This window comes from Hippoglossus stenolepis, chromosome 22 (assembly GCF_022539355.2).
Source record: "Hippoglossus stenolepis isolate QCI-W04-F060 chromosome 22, HSTE1.2, whole genome shotgun sequence".
Taxonomy (NCBI): domain Eukaryota; kingdom Metazoa; phylum Chordata; class Actinopteri; order Pleuronectiformes; family Pleuronectidae; genus Hippoglossus; species Hippoglossus stenolepis.
In genome coordinates, this window is record NC_061504.1 from 11,634,552 (window position 1) to 11,661,211 (window position 26,660).

At 42.7% G+C, this 26,660-nt stretch overlaps 1 protein-coding gene across 1 annotated transcript; it reads left to right on the forward strand.

Moving 5' to 3' along the window:
* ube2h (ubiquitin-conjugating enzyme E2H (UBC8 homolog, yeast)) lies at positions 1 to 22,134 on the forward strand. The gene is made up of 7 exons (XM_035147705.2): positions 1 to 312; positions 14,118 to 14,194; positions 15,095 to 15,169; positions 15,263 to 15,302; positions 16,128 to 16,180; positions 17,490 to 17,618; positions 17,764 to 22,134. Exons 1-7 carry the CDS (start codon positions 260 to 262, stop codon positions 17,886 to 17,888), a joined length of 552 nt encoding a protein of 183 aa, XP_035003596.1. The 5' UTR covers positions 1 to 259; the 3' UTR covers positions 17,889 to 22,134.
* Positions 22,135 to 26,660: the final 4,526 nt, after the last annotated feature.

Here is a 26,660-nt window from a genome sequence, read left to right on the forward strand (position 1 = left end):
CGGAGGGATCCCAGCTTGTCAGAACCATGGTTGAGAGGCAGCGAGCAGCATAGGTCCACCGTTAGCCCAGCAGCTACTCATTAGGACAGGGAGACAGTGAACCGAGAAGACGCGCAGCTGTGGACGTTTCTACCGAGCCAATGTTAACCTTCGGATAGTCGCCGTTCTGCTGGGCTGCTCTAGCGTTTTCCTGGGGGGGGTTCGGAGCCAGCTTTCGCGTCGCTACGCTGGTGTTCTGCGGTGGAAATAGCCCCCAAAAATGTCGTCTCCAAGTCCGGGTAAAAGGCGAATGGACACCGATGTGGTGAAACTGTATCCTTTCTGAGCATAAGCAACATCTCGGTGGCTGTCCGGGTCAACTAAAACCTGCATGTGTGTGTGTTGTGTTGTGTTGTGTGTGTGATACGAGCTGATTCACTGTGTGTCGACGCCGCTTGTTTTGTCTCGACAGCCCAGAGAAGATGGGGCTCTCGTTGTGAATGACTGGGGTTTTTGTGTAAACAACCTTTTTTTGCTAGCAAAGCCAAAGTGTTAGCTATTCCTGTCCCTGCGAGCCCCTCCACGGCTCGTCGGGACAGCTGTGTTAGCTCATCGCTCCCGTGTCCTTCCATTTTTTGGGGTATTTGAATCCCAGCACTGTGTGTGTGTGTGTGTGTGTGTGTGTATGTATGTGTGTGTGTATGTGTGTCTTTTTCTAACGTTAGCTGTTTAGCTCGTTGTGTATATTGTGACGAACATTGTCCTCCTTCTTCCTCCCAGAATGTCTTCTCCCATCGCCTCCAGTAGATGTGGCAGCGGTGGGCTGGTGTGTTTTTTTAAAAAAAACACCTCATGTCACTTTGCTTTCTTTGTCCAGCCTGTTGTTTGTCAGGGGAGTTGAGTCAAACTGGCCTTTTTTTTTCTCCTTCTTTTCTTTTTTACACGTTGACACAGGAGCTTGTTTACATAACGTCAGGCTAACGTCAACTGGAAACGCTGCTGTCTTTTGTTCCTCTCTGGCAAAAGAGAGAAGAATAGACGTTGGCCTTGCTGCAGCATGTGTGCACGTCTGGATCCAGTTAGCTTCGCTTAGCTAAGGGGTTTTCGAGGTTGTGTTATTGCATCTGCCACTTGGAAGTGCTACCTTGTGACGCTGCTGAGCTGGCTTGCTGGTTAATTTCAACATCAAAATGGCCACCTGATCTGTGTGTCTCACTGTACTTCAGTGTCTGTGGAACTTGTGCCATTTGGAAACACTGGTTGTGATGTGTCGTTTCAGGACTGGTGGGAGTGGGGAGTGAGTGTGACAGCTGGTGTCACGTCGTTTTTTTTTCACTGTGAAATGCTTGAACTTTTAGGCAACATCCAGTGTGCTGTCGTTGTCACAGTGTTTACTTTGTTCCACTTGGGGCCTGACAGAGGGGGAGACTCTAAAAACAAACCCCAACTACATATTTCCAGCACATGCAGTGTTTTTTTGTTAAAGAACAGAATGAACAGGTAGTTGTGTTTTTGTCCCAGCACAGTGGGAACCAGCTTAGCGATTGGGTGGCCTGTTACTAGCCGGAAACCACAAGAGGGAGGGACTTAGAACAGCTGATGGGATGGCAGTAAAGCTTAGTCAAATATGGGGCTAGAACTGAGCTGGTCAAAAAAAAATCAAACAAGGGTTAGGATGTCCCAACTTGGTTAACACCATCGTTACAAATGAAAAGTTTGAGAGTTCTTGTTAAAGTTTAGGATACATTTAAGAACAACTGCATTCACAAGTTATTTTTTACTTACACACTTCTAATATCTGATTTATGCAACACTAATTCTGCATTTCATAATACACCCTGCCTCATGCCACCACATAAGCGTCAGAATGTCACCAGCCCATACATTTTGCAACTGCATATGTCTGCAATATGTGAATTCACATCAACGAGGCGGCTGTAGAATGTTCTTTTTGAGCTAAAGTTTTCTTGTTATTTTGGCTTGTTGCCTAAGGCAATTTGTTACATCTGCTAGCTAACAAGAGAGCTAGTTTGAGCAAGTTTCTTCTCCCCCCACTCGACTCTGCTTATGTGTCGGCTATGAGCCGTGAGTGTTGAAGCAGACGGAGCAAGGGCTTTTAAGAATTGCAGCACTCACACAGAGCCGTGCAGTGGCTGTACTCCCCCCCTCCTTCTTGATCTACTTGACTGACAGGCACGAGCAGGTTTGCTGAATGCCACCTGCTTGAATCCATACAATGACCCGAGTGTTTTTAGGATACCGTGGGTTAGCAGTGGGTAGCAAATGTTGACAAACGACCCCACCAGCTGTAGTGTTTAAAAGTAGGTATGCAAATAGAGATTTTTACTGACTCACGTAGCACATCGGTTCACTGCTGACTAGGCTTTCTTGTAGGGCTGGGGCGGGGACTGGTGTGGGCAACAGTTCCTTCCCTCTGTTTGTGTCCCCAGAGCAAAACTAGCAGTAACAACCTCCTCTCTGTGCTCCTTATGCCTGTGTCTCCCTCTGGTGTAACCAGAACCTGAAACTCACACTACCTTTTAGACAGGAGCCACTTCTTTCTAATGTGCTGACACTGAGAGCCCTCACGCATTAATTTGCTGTGGCCACCGGAGAGCTGAGAATCTGGAGCGGGGACCATCAGGGAATTCATGAAAATGAATGTCAGAATGACCTAAGCATGTTGTTTTACTGGGTCTAAGCTTTGTCCTAAGCCAGACAGATGAATGGCAGCCTGCTTTTAGCACCAAATGTACAGCCTTTGTGTTTGCATTGCATTTGTGTTGCCAGTAGCCTGAACTCTTTGTACTATCTGATGAAATTGTCATGGGAAAGATACCAGTGTTGGTTCACAGTGACTTCACAATCACTTTTTCTCTATTTTCCTTACTCTTTCAGCCCCACTTCACAAACTTGCATTGAGTGGCCCTGAAACAACTTGCTTTTTGTCCAGTATTTGCCAGGCTGTATTCCAAAACCTGAAATTAGAGTTTTTCTCCAGTGACCTGCATAACTTCTGACCACTGGCTATTCAGTCTCGCTTTCAGACATGTTGCTTTCACTTTTGGAACATGGCGCTTTTGAAAAAGAGTCTTAGCAGAGTGTGTCCTTTCTAAAAAGAGCTTTAGATTCAGCTTATTGTGTGGGGCTGACTGCACCTACTGTGTAGGTAGTTGTGCTATTATTTGCATGTATTCATCATTGGTCTACTCGCTTTACAAATGCTTTCAAGCTGTAAGCTGCAGGAATTTGAGCACAGGTAGATTACAAAGGATTCTGCCTATAGTGAACGCTAACACAGGCTCTTGTGGTGTCTGGCCTATATGGATTTAAATGCAATGAGTGAACCAGAAAAGGAAATGTGTGGGGTTATCTGCGAGTTATAAGGGTAAAGCGTTTTGTATAAATCAGGAATAATACAAAGAACGTCCACAGGTAAACCTCATTTTGTTCAGATCTTTGAAACTACTACTTATCCTCAGCGGAGGCCATTGTTCTCTTGAAATTGTCATGTGTCATGGGGCTCATTACTTGAGGTGTGTATCTTTCGTATATAAAGTCCATTCCATGCCTTTTCAGTTTGTTCCAGAAGGGACTGGATAGATCTGTGACATATGGCCACCAGTGAGTTATATCTGAGAGTGTGGTGATATTGTTGGGGCAGGTATCCATCACGATACATGGCATTGATACCAATATATATATATGGGTCGTCATCATCTAGCCCCAAATCAGAATAATCAGATGATACATGTATGTTATTTGTCATCTCTGTGCTTTACCTTTCACCATTTGTTTAGGATCTCACTTCTCCATGAGTGGACTGTTCAGTACTTGGCTTTCATTCCTTCAGTTGTCTACAAATGGGATAGGCTTATAGGGGCAGTGTCCACCACTTCCCTGCTCTCCCCCCCCCAAACGTCCTCCCCCACCACATCCCTCTACCCTCCCTGAGTAGAATACCAATCCTGAGCTTTCTCTCCTCTCTGCTCGGTGTTCAAGCCCCATTGTACCCACTGTAACATGACATCCGGATAGCATAAGCAGCACAGTCTTTTGTGTTTCCCCGTTAACAGGAGCCCCCTCAGACCTCCACCTCCCGCTGCTTTGTCAGACAGTGTCCTACAGTCGCAGCTGGCTAATCTGCACCTAGCGCTGTATTGCTGGTCCGAACCAACACCGTGCAGTGCCACTGTAGTGAAGGAGCCAGCAGCTCTCCGTCTGCTCCACTCGATAAATCGAATGAACAGCAGAATGATGAACCCATGACAAGAGTCAGGAAAGCTCTGGTCAGGTGATGCAGCTGCGTAAAGCTAACAACACGCTTTGTTGTAATTCTGTAATAGCAACTTAACAGTAGTAGATAAAAAGGCTGAGACATTTATAGCAAACTTAAAACCCCTAGAACCGTTTATACTGACAGCAAACACGTATAGTAGGTTTAACTAAATATGGCAAAGAAAGACATAAACCAGATGTTGTAATTTGAGTCAGTCAAATTGTATGTTGTTTGAAAAAGAGTCTACAGTAGGTCTGGAGATGGGATTTTTACCTCAGCCATGTTCTCAAGGTTCATATTTAATCCGTAGTAAGAACCTCAAACACAGACGAAGACAATGTAAGTGATGGCCCCCCCACCCACTGCACATACTCAACTGGTGATTGTATGGAATTAAGAAGGTTGAACTAAGATAGTTATGGTGATTTTGAGTCCTGGGAAAGCTAAAAATATAATGCCCTCAATTCGAATGGTTTTGTTTTGTATACAGTCAAATACAGTGTACGTCAAAAGATTTATATGTTGTGGTTCTTGGGCTGTGTGCTTGTGGAAAGTCATGAAAAGAATGTAATTGTAGGAAAAAATGTTTTTCTTCTCCAACCAAGTTATTTGCTATAAAAGAAGCTTTGGCATACTGCGAATATTTCTAGCTGTTTTATACGTCTAACTTCATATCTTACAATGTTGAGGTGAAGCCCCTGTTTTCTTGTCTTGTGTATTTTTGTCAGGCTGAAACCTTAAAAATAGACCCATCTCTTTTCTTTCGCTGATCCTCATTTTGTGTGATTGCTGAGCGTATGTATGCGTTTGTCTGCATCCGTGCAGGTAAAATACAACATCATCCAGCCCCAAGGGAAGCTCCTGCTCGTTTTCCTTTTTCATTTCTTCATGAGTGAACATTAGGTACCCCACTCAATAGCGGACGAGGCCCCTTCTTTTCATGGGGGTGCCCCCACCTTGATTGACAGTCCTGTTTCGGGGGTCCAGGAGCAGGGCATCCCTGACAGTAGGAGATTTGAGGCCCTCACTGTTAATCCCACAGTACAAACAGTGGAGCTCCCCGCACGCATGGCTGAGTTCCCTTAGAAAAACAGATGGACTGAAGTTCCTCTCTTTGTTTCGTGTGATTTTTTTTTTTTTTTGGCACCGGGGAGCTCAGCCTGCTTCTGCCGCGCTCGTCCACTGCTGCTTTAAATCGAAACAGTGACGAGCACATTTGGTCATGTAGCCCTGAGACACTGAATCCTGACGTTTTAAAATTGTATTATCCTTTTGTTTAGGCTAAAATAACCTGTGTGAAGCAAACAAGCTTCATCAGAAGCGTAACCTGCACTACCCACACCCTTTACTTCACTGTATCTGGTTTTCTGCCTCTGTCTCATGTGTATCAAGGTGATAAAATTAGCCGTCTGTCTTTCACCATGCTGAAATTCAGGGTTTTGTGCAGTTTCCTCAACATGGCACTGTTGAAATTGAAGGATTTTTTTGTCTTTACAACAGACTGCAAGTCTTGTCTTGTCTGTTAGATTTGCTCATTAGACAGATGCCTCAGATTCAGGTCATTGTTTCTCCTGGCTCAGTTTTGTGATCATTAATGGTCATTTCATTTGTGTGCACATGCACGCAGCTCCGGCACATGCACACACACAGAGACTCTGCCGACATTGCTGTAAATAGACTGTTGATTTAGCGAAGGGCTGAGAACAGAAGCAGCTGAAGGATTCACGTTTGATTGCAGTGGGTGGGCTCTCATCCCTCACCAGAGAAGACAAAGAACTTAGCCTGTGCAGTGCTGTGCTGCCCCAGCTCTCACACAGGGAGGCAGCTATCAGCTAGCATCGTCTATCTAAGGGAAATCTGCATTGCTCTGCTTTGATCATGATGTTTGGGTTGACTGTTGAGCTTTGAGCTGGGTTTTTTAGAGGTTGATTTTTCAAAAGTGGGCCTTTTTATATTGCATCACTACATGTGTGTTATGCAAAATGAAAAATTTGGGTTTTGGTAATACAGCTTTAGGAATCATGCAAATTGTCCAACCTGTTCTTGAAAGGTTAATCCTCAGGGTTGAGTTAATGTAGAGTTTTGGTCACTTATAATTGAGATAAGGTGAAACATAACAACACGTACAGTTCGACATATACCACTATCTTTTATTTATTGTTTATTGTAAAGTAGTGGTCAAATTACTGTTAGACACCTAATCCTTTAATCTGTAGATGTCCACCACACATTTTCAGAGCAGAAATGGAACTAGGGGACTCATAGTTAATTTAGTTCCCATCCAACATCCAGTGAGTGCAGCGCTTAAGAGCTACCAGACATTTACATGTGGATTTTAGTGAGTCAGGCATTTGGGGCCATATGTCTATTGATATGTAAAACATGCTGCAAGTTTTTCTTTAGCACAGGCCGCTGGCACTGAGCGGTCCATCAGTATTCAAACACTTAATACATCAGAAGGAGCTGAATGCTTCCAGAACCGACAGTTTTTAAGATTTTTAAGTTGTTGAAAAGATTATGTAGATTCAACATTTTGAAGTAGATGTCAGTACATTAAAGGAGAATGCTGTCCAAATTGTAGCCTGTTAAAACTGAACATGTAAATTCTTTTGCATATTTTACTCTTTTAAAGGCAGATAAGGAGGAAACTAACACCTCGCTTCCACGTTGCTGGCACAGTTGTTAGTAGTAACCTCAACAATTCCTGTCAAAGTGACGCAGTGAAGAAAAATTAACCAATAACAGCCCAGTGCCACAGCCAACATATGACAACATAGGAACTTTTAAAGGATCTGAACAAAATATTTAATTGTATTTAACCAGTCAAGTTTATTTCTTTGTGTGCCAGTGGTTGTCAAAGTAGAAAATGAATATGAAGATGACAGGGATAGTTTTTTTCAGGGTTAGTCATAGGATACATTTTTCACACATTTGTAACTAATAACCTGTTAAATATCAATAATATTTATGTTGTATTTTAGAAATAAGATGAAGTTAAATTCTTCATAAGTTTGATTGTGGGTATTTTAATATCTTCTATGTAGTTCTACTCAGTACACGTTATCACAACTATTCTCGTCAAGTCTTCGAAGGATAAGTTGTCTCCTTGTGGCTTATTCATTTGTTTTGGTTCCACATAGAACAATCCCATGTGTTTACAAGTATGTTGTAGTGCAGGTTATGAAGACCCCTCTAGCTATGTAAACCTGCTCAGGTCTTCATAGCTGCATCGCCTGTATCTGGAAAAGTGAAAGCAGCTGGTATGACCACAGGGCTGTTATTATCATACGAGTGCACCTCTCCTGCTTATCAGAGCCGGCCAGGACCCCATCGTCTCAATGGAGAGCGGCGAGGAGAGGAGGGCCATAACAGGCCATACATTGACAGTGGGGGGAAGTGGGCTAAGGTTACTGCAGAGCTTGTCTAAATCAGATTTGGGACCATGAATAACTGGCAGTATGCATAGCATTAGCTTCTAGCATTAGAGTCCAGTGCAGCGTATTGCACCATCATTTTAAAGTCAGGCAAGCAAACATGCAAACATATTTAATCTCCTTTTTACAAATTTGCTCAAACTCATTGTCATAATGAGTATTGTAAATGAAAATTTTGTGTAGCACCATCTGGAGCGTGGCTGAAAGGAAGCTGCTGCCTTCTTGTGTCTTCATTCTCCTTTTCGCTCCCCTTTCGCTCAGCTGTATTCACAGGATTTTCTATTTACAGAGTGAGTGAACTGGTGTTAGGTGGTTCTTAGTGGTTGAAAGGCTCCAGTAAGGCACCAAATCTCCATAAATATTAAGTAGTGGGAGTTGGACTTAATGAGTAATAAAAGAAAGTAAACAGATGGGGGGGATAAAAGTTGGCCTCAGTATGAGAGGGAACTAGCAAAGAGGAGGGTCAGTGGGTCTGGCTGGTAATGGCTGCAGGGAGAGCGGTGTTTGTTTGGTGGTGAGCTGATTAAATCACACTCTCACAGCAACACCCAGCCTATCACTCACTCTGCCTGCTGTGGCAGGATGGTTGCTGCGCTACACTAGCTGCCTCTGTTTTCAGGCCGCAGAGTGTAGTGGAGGTCACGCAGTAATCCTGCTCGGCTCAGTGCAGTGCACTAATACATATAAAGTTGAAGACAAAAACACATCTGCGTACGGGCGAGGGTACATGTATGGATGGAGCTTTATTCTGGCAGAGACTGCAGACGAGCAAACCTCCTAACGGTCACACACTTAAGCATGAAAAATTAATTTCCCTCTGCCTCGCTTTCATTAAGGCCCCATATCAGAGAGTGGAGGAGGAAGAAGAAGGTTTTATTGTTATACTATTGGTATGGACTTTGTTTTCAGTTTTTTCAGCTGTACAAGGCTGCTTTCCATTGTTTTAGCACAGAATGTAGCTTGCTGTCTTTAAAGTTAGCTTTCTTTCTTTATCTTTTATATGTAATGAATATTAGCCTGTGCATTTTATTCTATAATCTATAGTTGTATCTCTCGTGGAGGAAGCCTCCCCATTGCCTTACACCCCGAGGACAGCTGCTATATTTCCTGCCTTTCATCTGCAAGGCCTTTGATTGTACATTTGTCGTTAGAAAAGGAAGGTCGCTGCCTCAGAGTTCTTCATCTCCGAACAAAGACGTGGTCTTAAACAAGTTACTCCCTGTGAAGGTTCTCGTGTTTATTCTGTTTTTTAAACCAACTAAATTGACGTATTAACATAATCCTGTCCCTATGCACTGAAATTCTTCATACAACCGCCCTAGGACAAACAAAGACCATTTGTTGTCTGCATCATGTTCACCAAATGTATGTGTGCTGCAAACCATTCCACCTCTCTGAAACTGAGCATGTATTCACCAGTGGCAGGATATGGCATAAGAGTCTCACCGCTATTAATAGCCAATGAATATTATGGGTATATTTATAGTGTGGAGATAAAGCCTGCTATATACACTGTGGGTGTTAACATATGTCAGTGTACACACTATACAGTTCAGCCTGTAGTAGACAAGCTAAGCTACATTGCTTAACTAATGCTAGAAACTGTGCATCATTAGCGTGTTGTGTTGCCAGGTGTTTGTCACCTGTACTGGGAATCTAGTATTATTGGGTGAAGCACTGTATGTCAAAATAGTATTTCAAAATCTGTCCGTAAAAGTTAAGTTATTTTAGGAAACTTTCTTGCTTAAAAAAAAAAAAAACACCTACATTGTTGTAGCTAAGACAGTAAACATGTAAATTAGTCTTTAAGTTGCAACTTAATAGTAAAGGTGTTCCACAGGGTTCTTGATTTGGCCCTTCTCTCTTTATTATCAATAATGTCCCTGTAATATTGCCGAGGCTGAAACAGTTTTTATACAGGTGACAATTTTACAAAAGGCTGCCCCTGATTAGGTTAGTGCACCCACAACTCCTCAGTCTAATTTAATCACCATGTTCCAAACAATTTTCCAGAAAATAAGTGTTATACTAATGCTCATGTTTTTGCATTAATCACCTGGGAAACAGGATCCACTCTTAACTATTATTATCCAGCCAGGACACTTGTTTTGCCCGATTGAGAGTCTGCACTCTAAACTCAGGCAAAATTGTCATCATTCGCCTGTAGTCCACAGCGATGATGTCATTCCCATCCACAGATCTGCCTGCGAGGCAAGATCAGCATTCGCTCTCTTCTTTCATTATCTCTGCATCACGTTCTTTTCTGCCCCTCCTTTTGGCATCAGTTTCTCCATGTTTTTTTGACTTTATTATTCAACAGCTTTCTTTATCATCTTCTTATTCTGATGTTACTGCCCCTTTTATATTGTTGGCTGACCTTATTTTACCCTCTTTTTAATGTTCCTCTTCCCTGTTGACTTTGAGGAGGTACAGACCATTAGTGTCTTTCTTAGCTCTGCTTCCATAGCCTGAAACACAAGCAGTGCTTCTTATGTCCTGTATATAATAGTCTTCTTCACTGATCACTCCCATTAATAACTGGAAATTCTGCATGGTTTCCCATCTGTTATGCTCTAACCTCCCTCTTGCCAGATCTACAGCTTCTGTCTCCAAAGAGAGAAACGTTGTAGCGTAGTTGACACTTGCATCATTTGACAGAGAGCTGCTTATGATTCTCCATCATGTTTGTTTTCCATACTTAGACAGCAGTCGGTTGGATGGGATATTTTGATCCGGGGTTACACAGGGATCGTGGCCTGAATGGACCAGAAAGAAAACAAGACTTCTCTAGACCACAACCGTAAATGCTATTTACTGCATATTTTTGCACTTAAGCCTTAAAATGTGCTTTTACAAAGTTCAGATTCAGTATAACATTGAGTTTGGTCCTGGGACAAACTTTGGAACATTGTAAAGAGGCTAATTGGTAACTGTCTCAGAGCTTTTTTGTCATCACAGTGTTTTTACATGTGATTGATGGCTTTCAAGCCAGTGTGTTAATGTATGAAGAAAGGCGGGCAGTGGAAGGACATGAACTCTGACTGTGCTGCTGCTACACTTCACGGCGTTCGAGGTTGTCTGAGATGGTGCAATGAGAGAATGCGTATCTTATGTTGTGGACTGATTGGGCCCAGTGTATCAGATTATATATGTGTGTAAAAGGATATTGACCTGGTGCTATCCACAGATTATGACTTATCTTTTCTAATCCAAGGTGGGGGGATGGACAGATAGTTGTTCCCGTGGGAACGAGGAAGATGTAAATGTATAACCTTGATCAAAATACTGTCATCAGAAGGTAATTGACACAAACTATTGTCACATTCATTCATAACCGCCCAAAAATTCATAGGTTATTGGTCCGAACTGTATGTCCTGCTAATCCAGTTTTTATTTGGACTGTCAATTTATCTTAGTGGCTGTTTGTCACAGTCTATCTTCCTGTCTGCCCAGGAACTGATCTAACAGACCTGCTAAACTCCTTAATTTAAGAGGTACCTGGTGTTGACAGTGACTTGTAGTTGTTTATAAGGTGGAAGGAAAGAGTGCTTGAAGCCTCGGGCCCCTCTGTGTGAAACAAAAGGGCCAAAATCACATTTAAAAAGATGTCTAGAATCAAAGTGAATCCATAGTTTTGGAATTAGCCTCACTAAAGACACAGATGACAGGATGAGTGTTGACCTCAAAGCCAGAGATTGTTGCTCAAGATAACGATTGTATGAGTAATGCATGTGTGCGTGTGTGTATGTTGCTGCTATGGTTTTTCTCCAGGCAAAACACGAGAATACCCCACCTACATTAATATGAATCTCCCACAGGTCTTGTGAAGGCAGCAGGTTCGGTGGGTGATTGTGTTTGTGATGGAGGAGGGAGTTGGAAGGTGCTCAGTCCAGGCACAGAAAGTGGGCGTTAATATTTGTGACTTAAGACAACACTTAAATGTCCCTTCAAGAGACTTGTGTGTTAGACTTGTGTTAACATCGTCCCGTGAGTGTAACAGTATGTGAGAAGTCAGTTGCTGCAGCACTATATTTTATATATATATATATATATTCATAAACCTATAAGACCTTGACCTTTTCACTTTTCACTTTTGCTTGCTTGTAAATTGTAGACCTAATTCTACTATCACTGCGTCCTGTAAATCGCTCATCATAAAACTAAACATCCATAAGGTGATTGTTAAAATCTCATTTAGCTCAGACAGGTCAGCTCCTCCCTGGCCTCTGTTGGGCCAGTGCAGCATAATCGATGTTGATTCAACCCCATTAATAGTTTATACCCACCCTGCGACATTGCTGTCCTCCATAACATACCACAGACACACAGTCCATACCATCCCCCTTCTCTGCATCGCTGCCCCCACTCGTGGTCGTGCACACATTACCTCACACACCACTGGGTAGGTGCATTCATTGATGCCCTTACGTGAAGGGCAGAACTGGGTGAGCTGCAGAATGTAATCCTAATGCACAAAGGAGGAGCATATATTTAAGAAACTGCTTAGTTCTTGTTTTGCTAACGAGCTTTACATCATATTTTATTATATGATGTTGGCAGTTGTTCATGCTGCCTCAGACTTTGCTTCAGACAGCCTCAGAGTGGCTCCTCCAATACGAGTCCGAACAGACAGGTTCCTCATCTCTCTGACAATGACACATTTCCCTGCTGAAGCCTGGGATTCAGTCTCTTGCAGACTCAACCGGAGCTTAAAATAACCTCAAGTTTGATTTAACCCTTTGGGGGGTCAGTGCTACTGCTAATGGGATACACACTCAATCAGGATTGACAAGCCATCTGCTGCTGTGCGGGCATTGGAAAACTGATTTTCATCCCATCTCTTGTACCTTCTGTCTCTAATGTGCTCTGACGCTCTCTCACTCTCATTTTGCAGCCGTTTATCGTTTATCATCTCCCCAAGTCTCTCTGATTCAGCTTCATTTCCTCTACCTCTTCCCTCGGCTTGCTTGAAAGTGAAATAATTTCTCTGTGATGACTTTGACTGTGTTAATAGTGGGAAATCAAAAATGATCATAGCGAGCATATATAATTTCCACCCAGCTGTGAAGTGGGATTTGGTATATGATACACTGAAGAGAACTAAGAGAACATTCTTTGTGGTTTGTTTTTATTGTAATTATGTCTATAGAGGAAAAGACTGTGACTGGAAAACGTCTCTCCTGGGTAAATGAAGTTTTTTAAAATCTCAACCATGCAGTGTTTGGAAGATCGGTAACGTCAAACTAAAAGAACAAGTTAGATTCCTCTTGTCAAGTAGTTATTTACGTTATAATAGCAATAGGAATAACTGTACCTGTGTTCAAACTCAACAAATCCTTACACAGCGACTATATAAAGTCTAAAAACTAAAGTGAAAATTGTTTTTAGAGACAAAGCAGCGTTGTACTGCATATCAGGTTTGTTTCCAGTGTGGGTGGTAACATAAACCGGTACAATCTGTACTGTGTTGCTCTGTCAGGGCTTGTGCTTTATGTCCAGCTGAGCTATTAGCGACTGACAGGTGGAGGCAGGCCTGCGTGGTTATGAGGGATGAGTGAATATGATCTACTGGCCAACCTATTGTGACCTGTGTGTGTGAGCCCAACTGATATATATCGATTGGTTGATGTGAGCCTTTTCACAGACATATCAGAATCTGCATTTATTTTTGCCTTTTATTTCACAGAATAAACAATGCAGGAAAGTAAAACTGTTTTTATTTTCCCAATTCCTGTTCTATATATTTGGTGTTTTATTATACTTTATAGTTATTTATAGTAAAGTTTATCGTTTAACTGTAAAATATCAAGCCTCAATTACATTTCTTTGTCATAAGGTTTTTCTTTTTTCTTAGGAATCATTGACCCATCCTTTTTTCAATTGTCATATATATTGGCCAATATATCGATATCTGTAATTTTTTTACAACCTAATTTCAGCCCCAAAAAATCCATATTTGAGGGGCTCTAGTTTGTTCACGATCAGTCTGTTGTATTAATTCAGCATGCAGAATGACTGATTGGCACACAGTTATTGATTGTCGTTGAGAGGGTGTCTCCAGGACCAGGGGTCAGGACAGAACCCAAGTGTAATTTTCATGCATTGATTTGTTTTTCACTGTGCGTCAAAAGCCATCATTTCTCTCTTTAGTCTTCATAACTCTGTATGCTATGAAAGAACGATGTCGGGTAGAAAAGAGGAGAAACGTCGGACTCTGTTAACGTCTTTGTCTTCGCTGTAACAAAACATGTGATGATGTATTACGCTGGAAACACCCGCAGCTGAATTAACATTCTAGAGAGGCCAAATTGCTAGTGACCCTGAGTATTATTCGAGAGCTGTTCATCATTGTGGTCCCTCGGCTCGTGTTTGTTTATGTGTGTGCGGTCACATGTAGCTGTTGTTGTCCTTAACGGCCTTTACAGCATCGAGAGCAAGCATGAAGTCACCATCCTCAGTGGACTCAATGAATTTGTAGTGAAGTTTTTCGGACCACAAGGAAGTGAGTATTCCTTTTTTTCAATTTGATAAAGATTTTGTTTGTCCTGACACATTAAAAATGTTTCCTAATTCACTCTTTAAACTTCCTTTGGCTAATTAATATGTCCCAGAAATCTGATGTGTTTTCTTCCATGTTCCAAGATAATTCACACAAATTTAAGAACCAGTTGTTTGAGTGTCCTCTACTTCAGCCCTGCTCCTTTTTAGAGGTTCGTCCCAGGCCAGGACTGAAACCGGGACCCAGGCCACAAAGTGTAAAACAGTGAGGAGTCGGGCTTGAGGGGGAGTTTGGATGATGAGAGTGGCCTCATCTGCAGGAAATACTTCCTTCGTCTGCTGTTCGCAACATCTGTCGCACTGAAACCACTGCCACTTACACACCAATAAAGAGAGGAAGTGGGTGTTTGACCCTGTTTATGGTTCCTCCAAACTCTGCCAATTGATATGGCAGTGTCGCGCGTAGGCACATGATCTCTGCCATCCATCCTCACCGAGCGTGTTTCCACTCATCTGTGTGTCGCTCGGTTCCAGCAGGGCGCTCACAGAGGGTCCTGTTACACACAGCTATTCTGGGAGAGCACCGCACACTCGATCACAATCTCATTCTCCTCCGCTTTGATGCTGGTGTATTTTGTGAAGTGATTTGGAGGTAAAGAAGTCTCCCGGGCAGAAAAATGTTACTGAATAAAATAAAATGAAGTGGCAGAGAGAAGTGGCATGTGCAGCTCGTTTCTCCAGCGGCCCCCTTTTACTGTTGTGTTTGAGCAGAGGAGAACATTGATATAAACCTGCAGTGTCTAAATCTGCAGGAGAGCATGAAGGATGGGAAATGAGGTTCAGCGGAGTGTAAACCTCTAGTCAACGTTGTTCTCTTCTTTGTGTCCCCCCCCCTCATGCACAGCGCCGTACGAGGGAGGTGTGTGGAAGGTGCGAGTAGATCTTCCCGACAAATACCCTTTTAAATCACCATCAATAGGTAGGAACTCCAGTGTTGTATGAAGCATCGTAAGATTCCACCTTAGATTTTATTATACATTGTCAACTCCATCTTGTTTTTTTTTTTTTACAGGATTCATGAACAAGATTTTTCATCCCAACATTGACGAAGCGTAAGTTATATCAAGTTATAAAATCATGTTTTCAAGTTACTTACTTACTAAATTGGCAGCGTTGACTATTGGGTTATTGGTCATTAACACTTATTTAAAGACCTTGTGTAGTTTTCCACTTTAAATTGTATTTTCTTGTTGTAAACATTTGGTCTGCCATTGTAACCAAAGCTTTTGTTGAGTTTGTGGATATTTCTTGATGTTTTCTGCATTTCATCTTCATATTTAAATCTTTTAGGCCACTACGATATTAAAAAGATTAACTAATGTTGTGTGCTACACTTTGACTTTTGAATGAGCCACTGAATCTTGGCACCGTCGGCTAACAGCAGCAAATCACACAAATATTTAACTAGGCTAAGCACTTTGTTTCTGTGGCTCCATTAATCCACTGCTTAGTGGCCAGATCCCTTGAAGGATACATGAAGGTGGGTGCGTCTCTGTGAGGACTGACAGGCTGAACCTGTGCCTCCTCCCTAAAGGAGACGTTCTGCCCTCACGAAACCAACAATTCATTTTTTTTAATTACTCACTTAAAAGTGAGTAATAACCATTTGGACACAAATAACTTGACTTTCAGAGTGAACACAAATTGTACAGTGGACTACCCCACTGTTTATTATGGGATTCTAACAGCTGGAAGGACTAACCTGGGTTTGTCCTCAAATTTTAGCCACTTGTGAAATTGAACAGGTCGTGTTTTGCAGTTAAAGTACCCAGTTGAGAAAAGTGGCTGTAAGAGGATCCTGTGCCCTGAGCAGAGACACATAGATGCCAGCTCACCTCCCTCTGGGCCTAACTCTTGTTGTCCTCTCCGTTTCCCAGGTCAGGGACAGTGTGCTTAGATGTCATCAACCAGACATGGACAGCCCTTTATGGTGAGTGGCCCCCGCTGCGTATGTGTTCATATTAGGTTTCCTCACTGCGGTGTGGGATTATTTGCAGAGATGTTGACCCGGTGCCATCAGCACCAAAAAGGTGACCGCCAGCCCCTAATGCCCAAGAGTGGGCACTTTAGGCACTGGTGCACAATTGGCCCTAATCTGCTTACGGAGGGGAGAGCACTAATGAGGTAATACCCTCACCCAGCAAGGTCAGAAAACATTCACCTTCGACAGGGCTGATTTACTGTCTGTCGACATGCTCACAAACTCTCAGCGATTGCAGCGATTGCACTTAACATTTTCTCACCCAGTTGCTCTTCTCACTGTCACAGCATAATCTCTCTGCTGCTCCCCACGTCCCTCTGCCCTTCTCCCTCTAAATTTCCCAATTAATTTCTCATTACAGTTGCTCCACAGGGCTAAGATAGCTGCTGAGCAATAGAAGTGACTTAACTATAATATTCCCAGCAGATGTTTGAGCATCTCTCACTATTTGTGTTCAGTGATGATCCGTGTGGCTCAGAACAGTGTTGATCCAATTTGATCCAGTTTGAGTATCATGATTCAAAATGAAGTCGGGTTCAGCTGTTCTCATGTGATTATTAGAAATGACGCAGCTTGTTCTGTTCTTTTATAATCGAGTCACACGTTCTTCACAAGGATCTCATTTGTGATATTTTGCCTTTGTTTGAACGTGTGTAAAATGCTGCACATTTTATTGTGTTGAGTGATTTAAATAAAATCAGACTGGACAAACATTGAAAGAGTTGGCCAATCAAGCGAGCATTGTGTGTAATGACTTCCAGCAAAAGGAGAGAGAACAAAGGCAACTGATTGAATCGTGTAAACATGATAATGCTGCACAACAGACTGTAGGAACACATTTGTTTATTTCATCTTCTGGACCCAACAGTGACCCCTAGGAGATGAGACAGGAATCACATGTTTTCTACCAGGCCTCAGAGAGAAAGCTGAGGCCTGACAGCAGAAAGGGAAAAGGATTAGTGTGGCTGTAGCTTTTGTGAGGCTACTGGGCTGAGGATTGTATAATATATACATCATACGACTGTTCTGTGTTGTCACTTCTGACTGATGTGTGTATAAATAGATTGTGAGCATTCCTGTGGCCAATTATAGGAGATGGCAGATTTCTACTTGACATATAACTGCCAAAATGCTGGGTGTGCATTTCTCTGTAATGTGTCTTCAGATTAATATCATTTTGAAGAAGCCTGGTAGTATTTGCCATTAAATGCCAGATTATATTCTGTCAGTTGGGATATTATTTCGTCTGCCTCCACAGATCTGACCAACATCTTCGAGTCGTTCTTGCCCCAGCTACTGGCCTACCCCAACCCCATCGACCCCCTGAACGGAGATGCGGCTGCCATGTACCTTCACCGGCCAGAGGAGTACAAGCAGAAAATCAAAGGTTCAGCCTTAGATTGGCCGTAGAGCCCACATCCCTCTATGGACACACTATGTCCAACAATATAACATACTGATCTTTGGTTTCCAGTTGTTGCTGTCTGACCCTGCTCTCCCTCTGTCTCCTCTCTGCCTCTTTCCCTCCACAGAGTACATCCAGAAATATGCAACAGAGGAGGCTCTGAAGGAGCAGGAAGAGGGGGCAGGCGACTCTTCATCCGAAAGCTCCATGTCCGATTTCTCAGAAGACGAGGCCCAGGACATGGAGTTGTAGTGATAGGAGGGTTCCCCATCCCACCCCCTCCTTTAACCCCCCACCCCACCCCACCCCACAAAGACTATATTTGATTTCCTAACCATGAGAAAGCAGACTTATAATATTCATATTTAAACAAGTTGATTTTTTTATTATTATTATTATTATTATTATTATTACTACTACTAAACAAGGATTTTTATGGATATCTAGCCTTTGGTGTGTTTGACAGACACCCTCCCATTCTGTAGCTGTTTCTCCCTACAAAGATGTCGCAAAATGCTTTCACATTCTCTCCCTGTTATCTCTGCATTTTAAAGGTGTGTTATGTAGTGGTAGGCAGGAAATCTCTCCCCCAACCCCCCCCCAGTGAGCATCTTAGTTCTCTACTCAAATTTTACTTTTTAAAAATACAGCTTTCCAGTTGAACCTGAATCTTAAGTTCCTCTCTTTTCCCGCGACGCGAACTGATTCTGACCAATGTTTCATTAGCTGCTCCCCCACAGAGCTGCTTAGGTCATCGCCTGCGCGGCTGCACAGCTCTTCAATATTAACCTGTAGTCAAGACAGTATTTTTAAGGCGCACAATTACACATACGAGGTGTTTGAAGTCATAAAAAGCAAAACATGTAGTGTCAATACTATCAACACTAAAGGCTGCCTGAGCATATCTCTAACATATTGATTGAGCCGTTAAAAAGATGCGCCTTTCTTTTTCGTTCAGTTTGGACGATACCTTGGCTGTTACTGAACTTTTTGTTACTCTCTATTGATCTGCTGCAGCTGCATGCCTACATGTGCCGCTGTGCAGCTCCAATATAAATGCTTGGAAAATAAAGTAGTTAAATACATGTCTGATTACATTGGAGGTTTAGTGACGAAGACCTGCGGCAGTTGCTTTTGGTGTTGATGGTTTGGGACGCCCGCTAGCTGCTTACAACAGCATGCAACGATTTGTGCACAAAATAGAAAAGTAGCTCTTCTCTTTGGCCTTGTTGGAGGTTTCTGGTCAGAGAAGTCCAGAGCTTCCCTTTAACCATCTGACCATCTGAGTTTCATATTTCATGCAGCTCTGTCGGGACGCACCTCAAACAGGAGAGCACCGAACATTCATCCCCCTGTACTCTTGCTTCTAAAACAAATTCCAACTAGTGTCATTGATCAACTTCAAGAAGAATGTAACAATCGGCTAAAAACGGTACCAAAGTCCATTTTAATTTCAAGTGATAAACAGAAGTGGTCATATGGTTACTGAGCGGATCTGAGTACAAAAAGAAGCGATTTCTTAAAGATTCAGGTCGGTGTAGTCTCAGTCCTCCTCACATTCCTCTCTTACCTGGAGTTTGCTGCAGTGCATGGCCCCTCACCCTCATTGGTCGGACCTGTGTTGTTTACCCCGACTGCATCCAACGGACCCCCCCACACGTTAGCGTCTGCCTACCAGGATCTCTGTTTGGAGAAGATTACAAAATAAGAGCCAAGTGTATGACATTTAGGCTTGTAGCAATTTATTCGTTGAGGTGATTTAATTTAATTTGTAAAGATTTGGCGGGGGGGGAAAAAGTGTCATTCATTCATGGTCGATTCATTGTGGCGGGTGGAGATGTGACCTGTGATGCGGGGAAAGAGATTTCTATCGCAGCTTTGAGTTTTGACTGTTTTTTCTCCTCTTTTTTATTTCTTGTGCGCTTCACATTTTCCCTCCTGGTTTTTTTATTTTCTTTTTGTGTGTACAGCAAACTACCCTGTACAGTGAAGAGCCACCTCTCTGTAGCCTCATGAGAACTCAGTGTTGAGCCCGATACACTGACCCGAGTGTTGCCCGTCGAGGCGAACATCAGTCAAACTACCTAGAAAACCTTGAAATGTATTCAAACAGTTTGTTTTTTGAATTTGTTCTCGTTTGTGGCAGATTGTGGATCCCCGTAGCGGGATATTGAAAACCGAGTCCCACTCTGACCTCCCTCTTCTGTGCCTCGTCACAAGAAGGAAGGTGACCTATTTTATAAATAAATAAAAAAGTCCCCAAAAAAGCCATGAAGGTCAAAAATAACTAAGCACACTGGTTTTTACTCATCCCCACTTTTCTCCTCCTCCCAAAAATGGTGATTTCACATCCAGCTCTGTTGCAGATTAGGGGAATCGCCCGGGGCTGAGAGGCTCGGGCGTATTTGAGCTAATGTAGGATTGTTAGACTTTTATGGCTCAGGTTTTGAAATACACTTTTGGTCGTATCTCGCATAGTGATGAAACATTTCTCACCCATAAGGTATCGGACGGATGGAAATCATGCTGATATATGTGGAGCCGTGTTCTTGTTTTCTTTGACATGTCAGGATAGTTAGTTTTTCTGGGTGGTGACTTCAACTTAACAACATATGCTATATGGCTGTATTACAGATAGAGTTTAGCTAGTATGGTCTGCTTACCGGATAAAGCGTTCACTGCTCCATCTGACCTTTAGTTAGTGTCTGTCGTGTGGTTAAATGTAAGATACTCCATAGATGTGCCTGCGTGTCCTCCTCTTGCAGATCCAGAGTTGTACAGACAAGTGTGAGTGGTTTCAAACTGTTTGAGCTAAAGTGAGCCTGATAGATCGAACTGTACAGACATCAAAGGTATTGATCAGCACCTTGTTGCCCCCAAAACACGATTTACTACACACTGTGCCCAAAATTAAAAATTTTCCATTTCCAATATCTATCAGAAGAGTTTGACTCACTTGAAGCCATGCGTTAATCATTTCTCTCGCTCAGCCGGCAGAAGTTTTGGATGTTAGCTTCCCGCATTTCGAGCTCCTGCAGACCCTCGACACGTCCAAGGCAGCGCAAAGCCACGTCATTGTTTTCCACGTCTTCAGAGTGACGCTCGAACAGAACAAACCTTTAAACGCAGCCTCACAGTTTTCACAACTGGCAGCTGCCTCCAAGTGTGTATTTATCCATTCATCGCAGAGACCTCCTTTTTTGTTTTTAAACTTCATTAAGTGCCACTCTTGTAAGTTGCGGCTCCGCTTCGATTAGAACTTGAAATTTGGGTTTTCTTTCTCATTTTAAGTAATTCAGAAATACTTGTTTTACTTTTACATTTGTGCAGTATTGTACTGTGAGTGCTGACACAGTATATCCGAGTTGAGAATTGTAATAAAATAGCACAATATTGTGCAGTGGTGCAACAGGGAACTAATCATATTTTGTCTTTTTCAAAAACAAGATTCTTGTGTTTGGGTAAATACTTTTAGTTGCATCTGCTGGGCAGTAACTTAATGACAGACTCAGCTGTGGCCTGGTGTTGATCTCGTGAAACACGACGATTATCTGATCCCATCTTTTAAATCCCTTCACTTTTATTCAGCGTCAAGAGGAATGATCACTGCCTTTGTGTTCCAGGTTGTCGTCAACTCAACAACTAAAGAAAATGTCCTCAAACTAGTGAAGGATTGTTCTTCCCATTGCAACTTGAAGTCTAAATTATTTTTGAATGGAAAACATGTTTCTTTTTTCTCCTTTTTATTTAATTTCCTTTTGTCTTTCTCCTCTGCACCTCTTCTGCTCTAAGATAACAACGTCTTAAACACCCACAGTTCAAAACAGTGACTCCAGACAACTAGAACTCACATGGTGGTGTATCAAGCCTTAGTCCCTGCAACCGTACTTGCACACTCCCCCACACACATAAGGATGAAGGACCTGAGCTAACGCGGTGGACTGGTCTATCATTAATCCACAGACAGGACGTCCAGGGCCCGTCGTCCATTTTATCAGCACAGCTGCAGAGAGCCAGCACCCTGATCCTGTAATATCACCTCCCCCCATGTGTTGACTGTGTCTACTCGTGCACTTGCATGCTTCTGGTGTGGAGTCGAGGCTCGACCGGTGCACATCTCCCATTCTGTCTTGTGCTCCTGTGGATTTGTGCCCTGTGCTGGCCTGTCGCTGCCATCAGGGGATTTCGCTGGCACACGCAGCATGGAATATGGCAGATTTTTATATTGGGGGGAAAAAAACTGTGTATTTGGTACCTTGTGTGTGATACTTGAGGGTTAAAAAGTCAAAAGGTTTTTTGTTTTTGTTTTTAAAAAGTCCATCCTTGGTCTTCTTTTCATCACCCTCTTTGCCCTCCTTGTTTTTTTTTTCTTTGCATTGTGAAGTGGGCATGCTTGTCAAAAAGACAAATGCTCTCTATTAATAGGCTTATAACACCATAAATAGTTGTGTATAAAATAAACTGTTATAACTTCTTTTTTAATAAAACATTCAATGTGTATAAATGGTCTTTGTCTGATGCTGATGCTTCTCCTGTGTTGTAGTTTATGACCAGTTCTTTTATACTCGGAGAACCCTCTGCGGTCCAGGTTATTTAGTCATCAATACTTTACAAAATTGTCTCTATTTCAGCACAAACTCAGCTTTATGAGTTTGTTACTATAAATATAAAATGCTCACTGTATTCACTTGTGAATAGACGGACTCCACAGCCAAACTGAAACTTTCCATCTAACACAATATAAACAGGTACATCTCAACAGAAGACAAATTATTTTTTATAATTGTTAGAAAGTATTTTACTTGAGGAATTTATCTCATATTTCTTCAAACAGTAAATGTCTCAAGATTGAACTAATTTGTTTTAACACATTGTTGACATAGGAACGATGTCAAATAATATTGTGATAAATATAAAAACATAAATATAAATCTAACGATAATAAATCCACGTGTGATTATATATCAGTGTAAATATTGAAGAATACATTTATCAATGACTGAACCTTGAATCTAATGAAAAAATAGAAATCCTGCAGTGGCTTTCTGTCCACCAGGTGTCAGTGTGGCACCACCATCCTGTGCCAAGCTTCCCCTCCACTGTCCTCTCAGCCTGCACAATATGAACCTCTGTCTGCCGCGATCCCCATGAGCGCTGTGAAACATGAGACCCAGGCTGGTACCCCAGAGCTCCCATGCTGAACTGGTGCTGATGAATGGCTACAGACATCCACACACACACACACACACACACACACACAGACACACACACTGGTTACTGCACGAATTCCCCTTCATAGCCAGACTTCTGTATGTTACACAGGCTTTTTTTGTTGTGGAAACCCAGTGTCTCTGTGCACGTTGGTTTGTACATAGCATTGCATAAGTCTTGTATTCTGCACACAAGCATCCGAGCCACCCACTGGGGTTTTATTTTGCAGGGGACATTGGACTGTGTGAGATTAACCTTGCAGTGAGCAGCCTCTGCATGTGACGGACGGATGCAGGTGCTCAAGTGAGCCGGATGAGGGCGCTGTGCCTCGTCCATCCTGTATCCATCCTGAGCTGAAAGTCCCTCTGTATAATCACAGCAGGGGAAATAAATGCTGTGACATAAGGCTGTTTAATCCTCTGTCCTCTAAAAAAAAAAAATGTATTCTGTCACGCAGCAATCTGCTCCCTCTTCCTGCCACTCTGTGTTTCTGAAGCGGTGCTGAGACGTGACATTACTCTACACTCTCGATAGTGTTATTGACGCTTGTGGATTTAACTCATTCCCTTATCATGCACTGGGTTATCACTCGGTGCTCTTCCTGTGTACTTCATTCTCTGCAGTGTAAATCCTCTGCCGGGCCACAGGCTCCAGCGTGTCCACATCAGAGCCCCAGAGGGTCTTCATCCTCAACAGGAATGTGATCGACATGTGTCTGTTCCCCAACCTAAGGCCTGAAACACAAGAAAAATGATCATTCTGTTGTGAAGGTTGTTTTTAGGGCAGATGTAGAAAATGATCATAGTGTAGGTACAAACTAAAGGAGCACTCCAGCAAAGTAGTATTACACTTGAAGAAATGAGCAATACATCTTTTTTCAGTCAGTAGTGAAGTGTTTTAATGAACATCGTCATTGAATGTCACTGATGATGGTGATGATGATGATGATGATGATGATGATGATGATGATGATGATGATGATGATGATTATGATGATGATGATGATTGTAGAAGGTGATATTCAGTTTCCCACTTGAGGGATTAATCACGGCCATTTTCAACGGAAATACCGTACGCATATCGTATCGTATAGTGTGGTGTAGTATCATATTTTACCATTAACCCTGATCAATCAATGTATATAAATTTGTGTTGTACCGTTTACCTATCGTATCGTGTCGTATCAGAGCACTGACCTTGTCAAATCAACAGACTCTCATGTTGATTAATTTGTGTTGTTTTCGTCTTGTATCTGGTATCGTATCCTTTCGTATCGTTTCCTTTTGTCAAGTATCACATCCTATTGTATATCTTAGCCCTAACCATGACAAATAATCAGACTTTAACATTTATAAGTGTGTGTTGTACATGTTTAACCGATGGATACAAATAATTCTTGTGGCACCTGCCTTTATGGTTTGATAAATAACATTTTAGGAGGCCACAATTCATGCTGGAACTACATGAACACAGAAGCTGATTATGTCCTTCATTGTGAACTTGATTTCACATTTTAAAAGCCTCTGTTTTGACCTCAGCACCCCCCCACCCCCCCTTGCTTCAGAGGAGGAGGAGGATGGAGGGCGGACAGGGCGAGGCCCTCTCGTCTCTCCACAGCCCTGACCTCCACAAGTCCAGCAACCTGAGATCCTCAATGAAATATTTAAAGCTTCTGTTTTATCCGCAGTGCGCTGGTCAAGAAGAAAAAACTGCAGGCCTCCAATGACGTAATGCTCCGAGCTGCACAGCAGTGGTCTGATTGGTCTGCGTGCAGCAGGCTAGTCAGGTGACCTGGGCCGCTGAGGCCTTTTAAGGCATTACGATGCCCAGAGGCTCCACATTAGGCTCATGCCCTGTCTGCTGCAAGTTATGATCAATCACCGTTGGCTGCAGTACTTTCCGTAGCAAAGCTTTTAGCAGCAAATCTGCCGTATGTGTGCATTCTTTAATGAATGCAGGTTCTGCTCATCTGTGTTTATAAGAGTGTTGAGTCGAGGCCTCTGCAGATCCACACTGCGGCATCTCAGTCAATCAGACCTTTCTGTGCCATTCTGTTAACTTACAATGGTGCAAAAAGGAAAAGTGCACTGGGTCACATTCATGACCGAGGCTACCTGAAATGATTTAAGATTATTTCCCCCCATCTTTTTGCGACTATCTGGTTGCCATGGTGAGCCGACAGCCTGTAAACCAATCTGGATGAACCATCACCAATAACATGCAGGTGGAGTGTTGGGTTTCTCCGGCTGGGGCTCGGTGGCAGGCAATGGGCTCTCTCGGGTTACGAGCTCTGTTTCAGTGGCACAGTGGGGGGTGGATGAGGAGGAGGAGGTAGTGGTGGTGGTGGAGGTGCAGCAGCCGCAGCAGCAACAGCTCTACAATGATCCCTGGGTCTTTACAAATAGATGATCCACTGATTAACAGGCCCCCCCGACCCACTCGTCCACCTCTTTGCTGTAGCAGGAGGGAGACATGGGCGGAGGAGCCCCTGCAGAAACGTGGCTACTGACAAGACCGAGCAGCTTTCAACATCAAATATCAGATCTGTCCCTGTGCAGAAAATATTGTCTGTGTTCCTTTGACCACATCTGCTTTTTCCAACAGATGTGTGTTATTGCTGGCTTTGTTTCATGACCTTATTTTCACTGACGTCTTTATTTTTCTGAGTAATGATGCTGCATGTGCTGAAGGCAGAGGAATAATCCCCTGTGCACTAATCCCCTGAAGAAGTAAGGCCAGTTGCAGCTAAAATGCAATTTTATATTGAGAGAATCTTGCACCCGAAGAAATTAGTTAGCGCCATTCTTACATGTGTTTATTTTAAAGTCTTTTGCATTTTATTCATTTCTGCACAAGATTTACAATATTACCTGGATCAATCATTTTAATTGGGACAGCTTTGATGAAACTATAGGCTTTATTATTCAACACCTTCCCTTTTAGCACATAGTCTGATTTTATAAAATGCTACCTGATCATCTTCTACATTTCTTTGGGGATTTATGTATAAATATGGCCCCTACAGCCTCATTTTTCAAAACACTTTTTTGGTATTTATGTAAAAATATGGCCTCTGCATCCCAAATTTTCTACACTTTCTGGGGATTTTCGAATGAATATGGTTTCTACATCCTCATTTTTCTGCAGTTTTGGGGGATTTATGAATAAATATGGCCCATTCATCCTCATTTTTCCACACTTTTTGAGAATTTATTAATAAATATAGCCTCTGCATCCAAAATTGTCTACACTATTTGGAGATTTATGAATAACGTAGGCCTCTGCATCCTCATTTCTCCACACTTTTTAAGCACGTGTGAATAAATATAGCCTCTGCATCCTCCCTTTTCCTGCAGCATGCATGGCCTTACATCCTCAATAAAGTGATCTGTTGCCATTTATCTTTTTTCTTTTCTTTTTGGGCAGCAGACTGAATCGTATCGCATTATTATTTCATCTGCAGCGTCCTATCGTATGGCCTGGATCCCTTCACGGGAGGTGGCACGCACCCACGCACATGCATCCATCCGATCTCTCTCCTGCCGGCACCTGTTTCACGATAACACAGAACCAAATGAGTATTTTAAATATTCATGCAGGGCTATATACTCATCTCCTATGCACACGCGCCCGGCCTGTCACACAGATGATCCCCGGCTCTGGTTTCCGCGTCCTCCAGGTGGAAACCATGCGTCAGGGCCTGGAGAGGCTCCGGGCTGCGCGTTCTCCTCTCCTCGCTGCTGCAGCCACGACGCTTCACCGAGGATTGATTTCACTGTCGCTATTCACTGTGAAAGGAGTGAAACCGGACCC

Coding starts and splice junctions, on each gene's coding strand:
- ube2h (XM_035147705.2), top strand. CDS start 260: ATGTCGTCTCCAAGTCCGGGTAAAAGGCGAATGGACACCGATGTGGTG. Junction 313..14,117: donor GACACCGATGTGGTGAAACT/GTATCCTTTCTG, acceptor CGGCCTTTACAG/CATCGAGAGCAAGCATGAAG. Junction 14,195..15,094: donor GTTTTTCGGACCACAAGGAA/GTGAGTATTCCT, acceptor CCTCATGCACAG/CGCCGTACGAGGGAGGTGTG.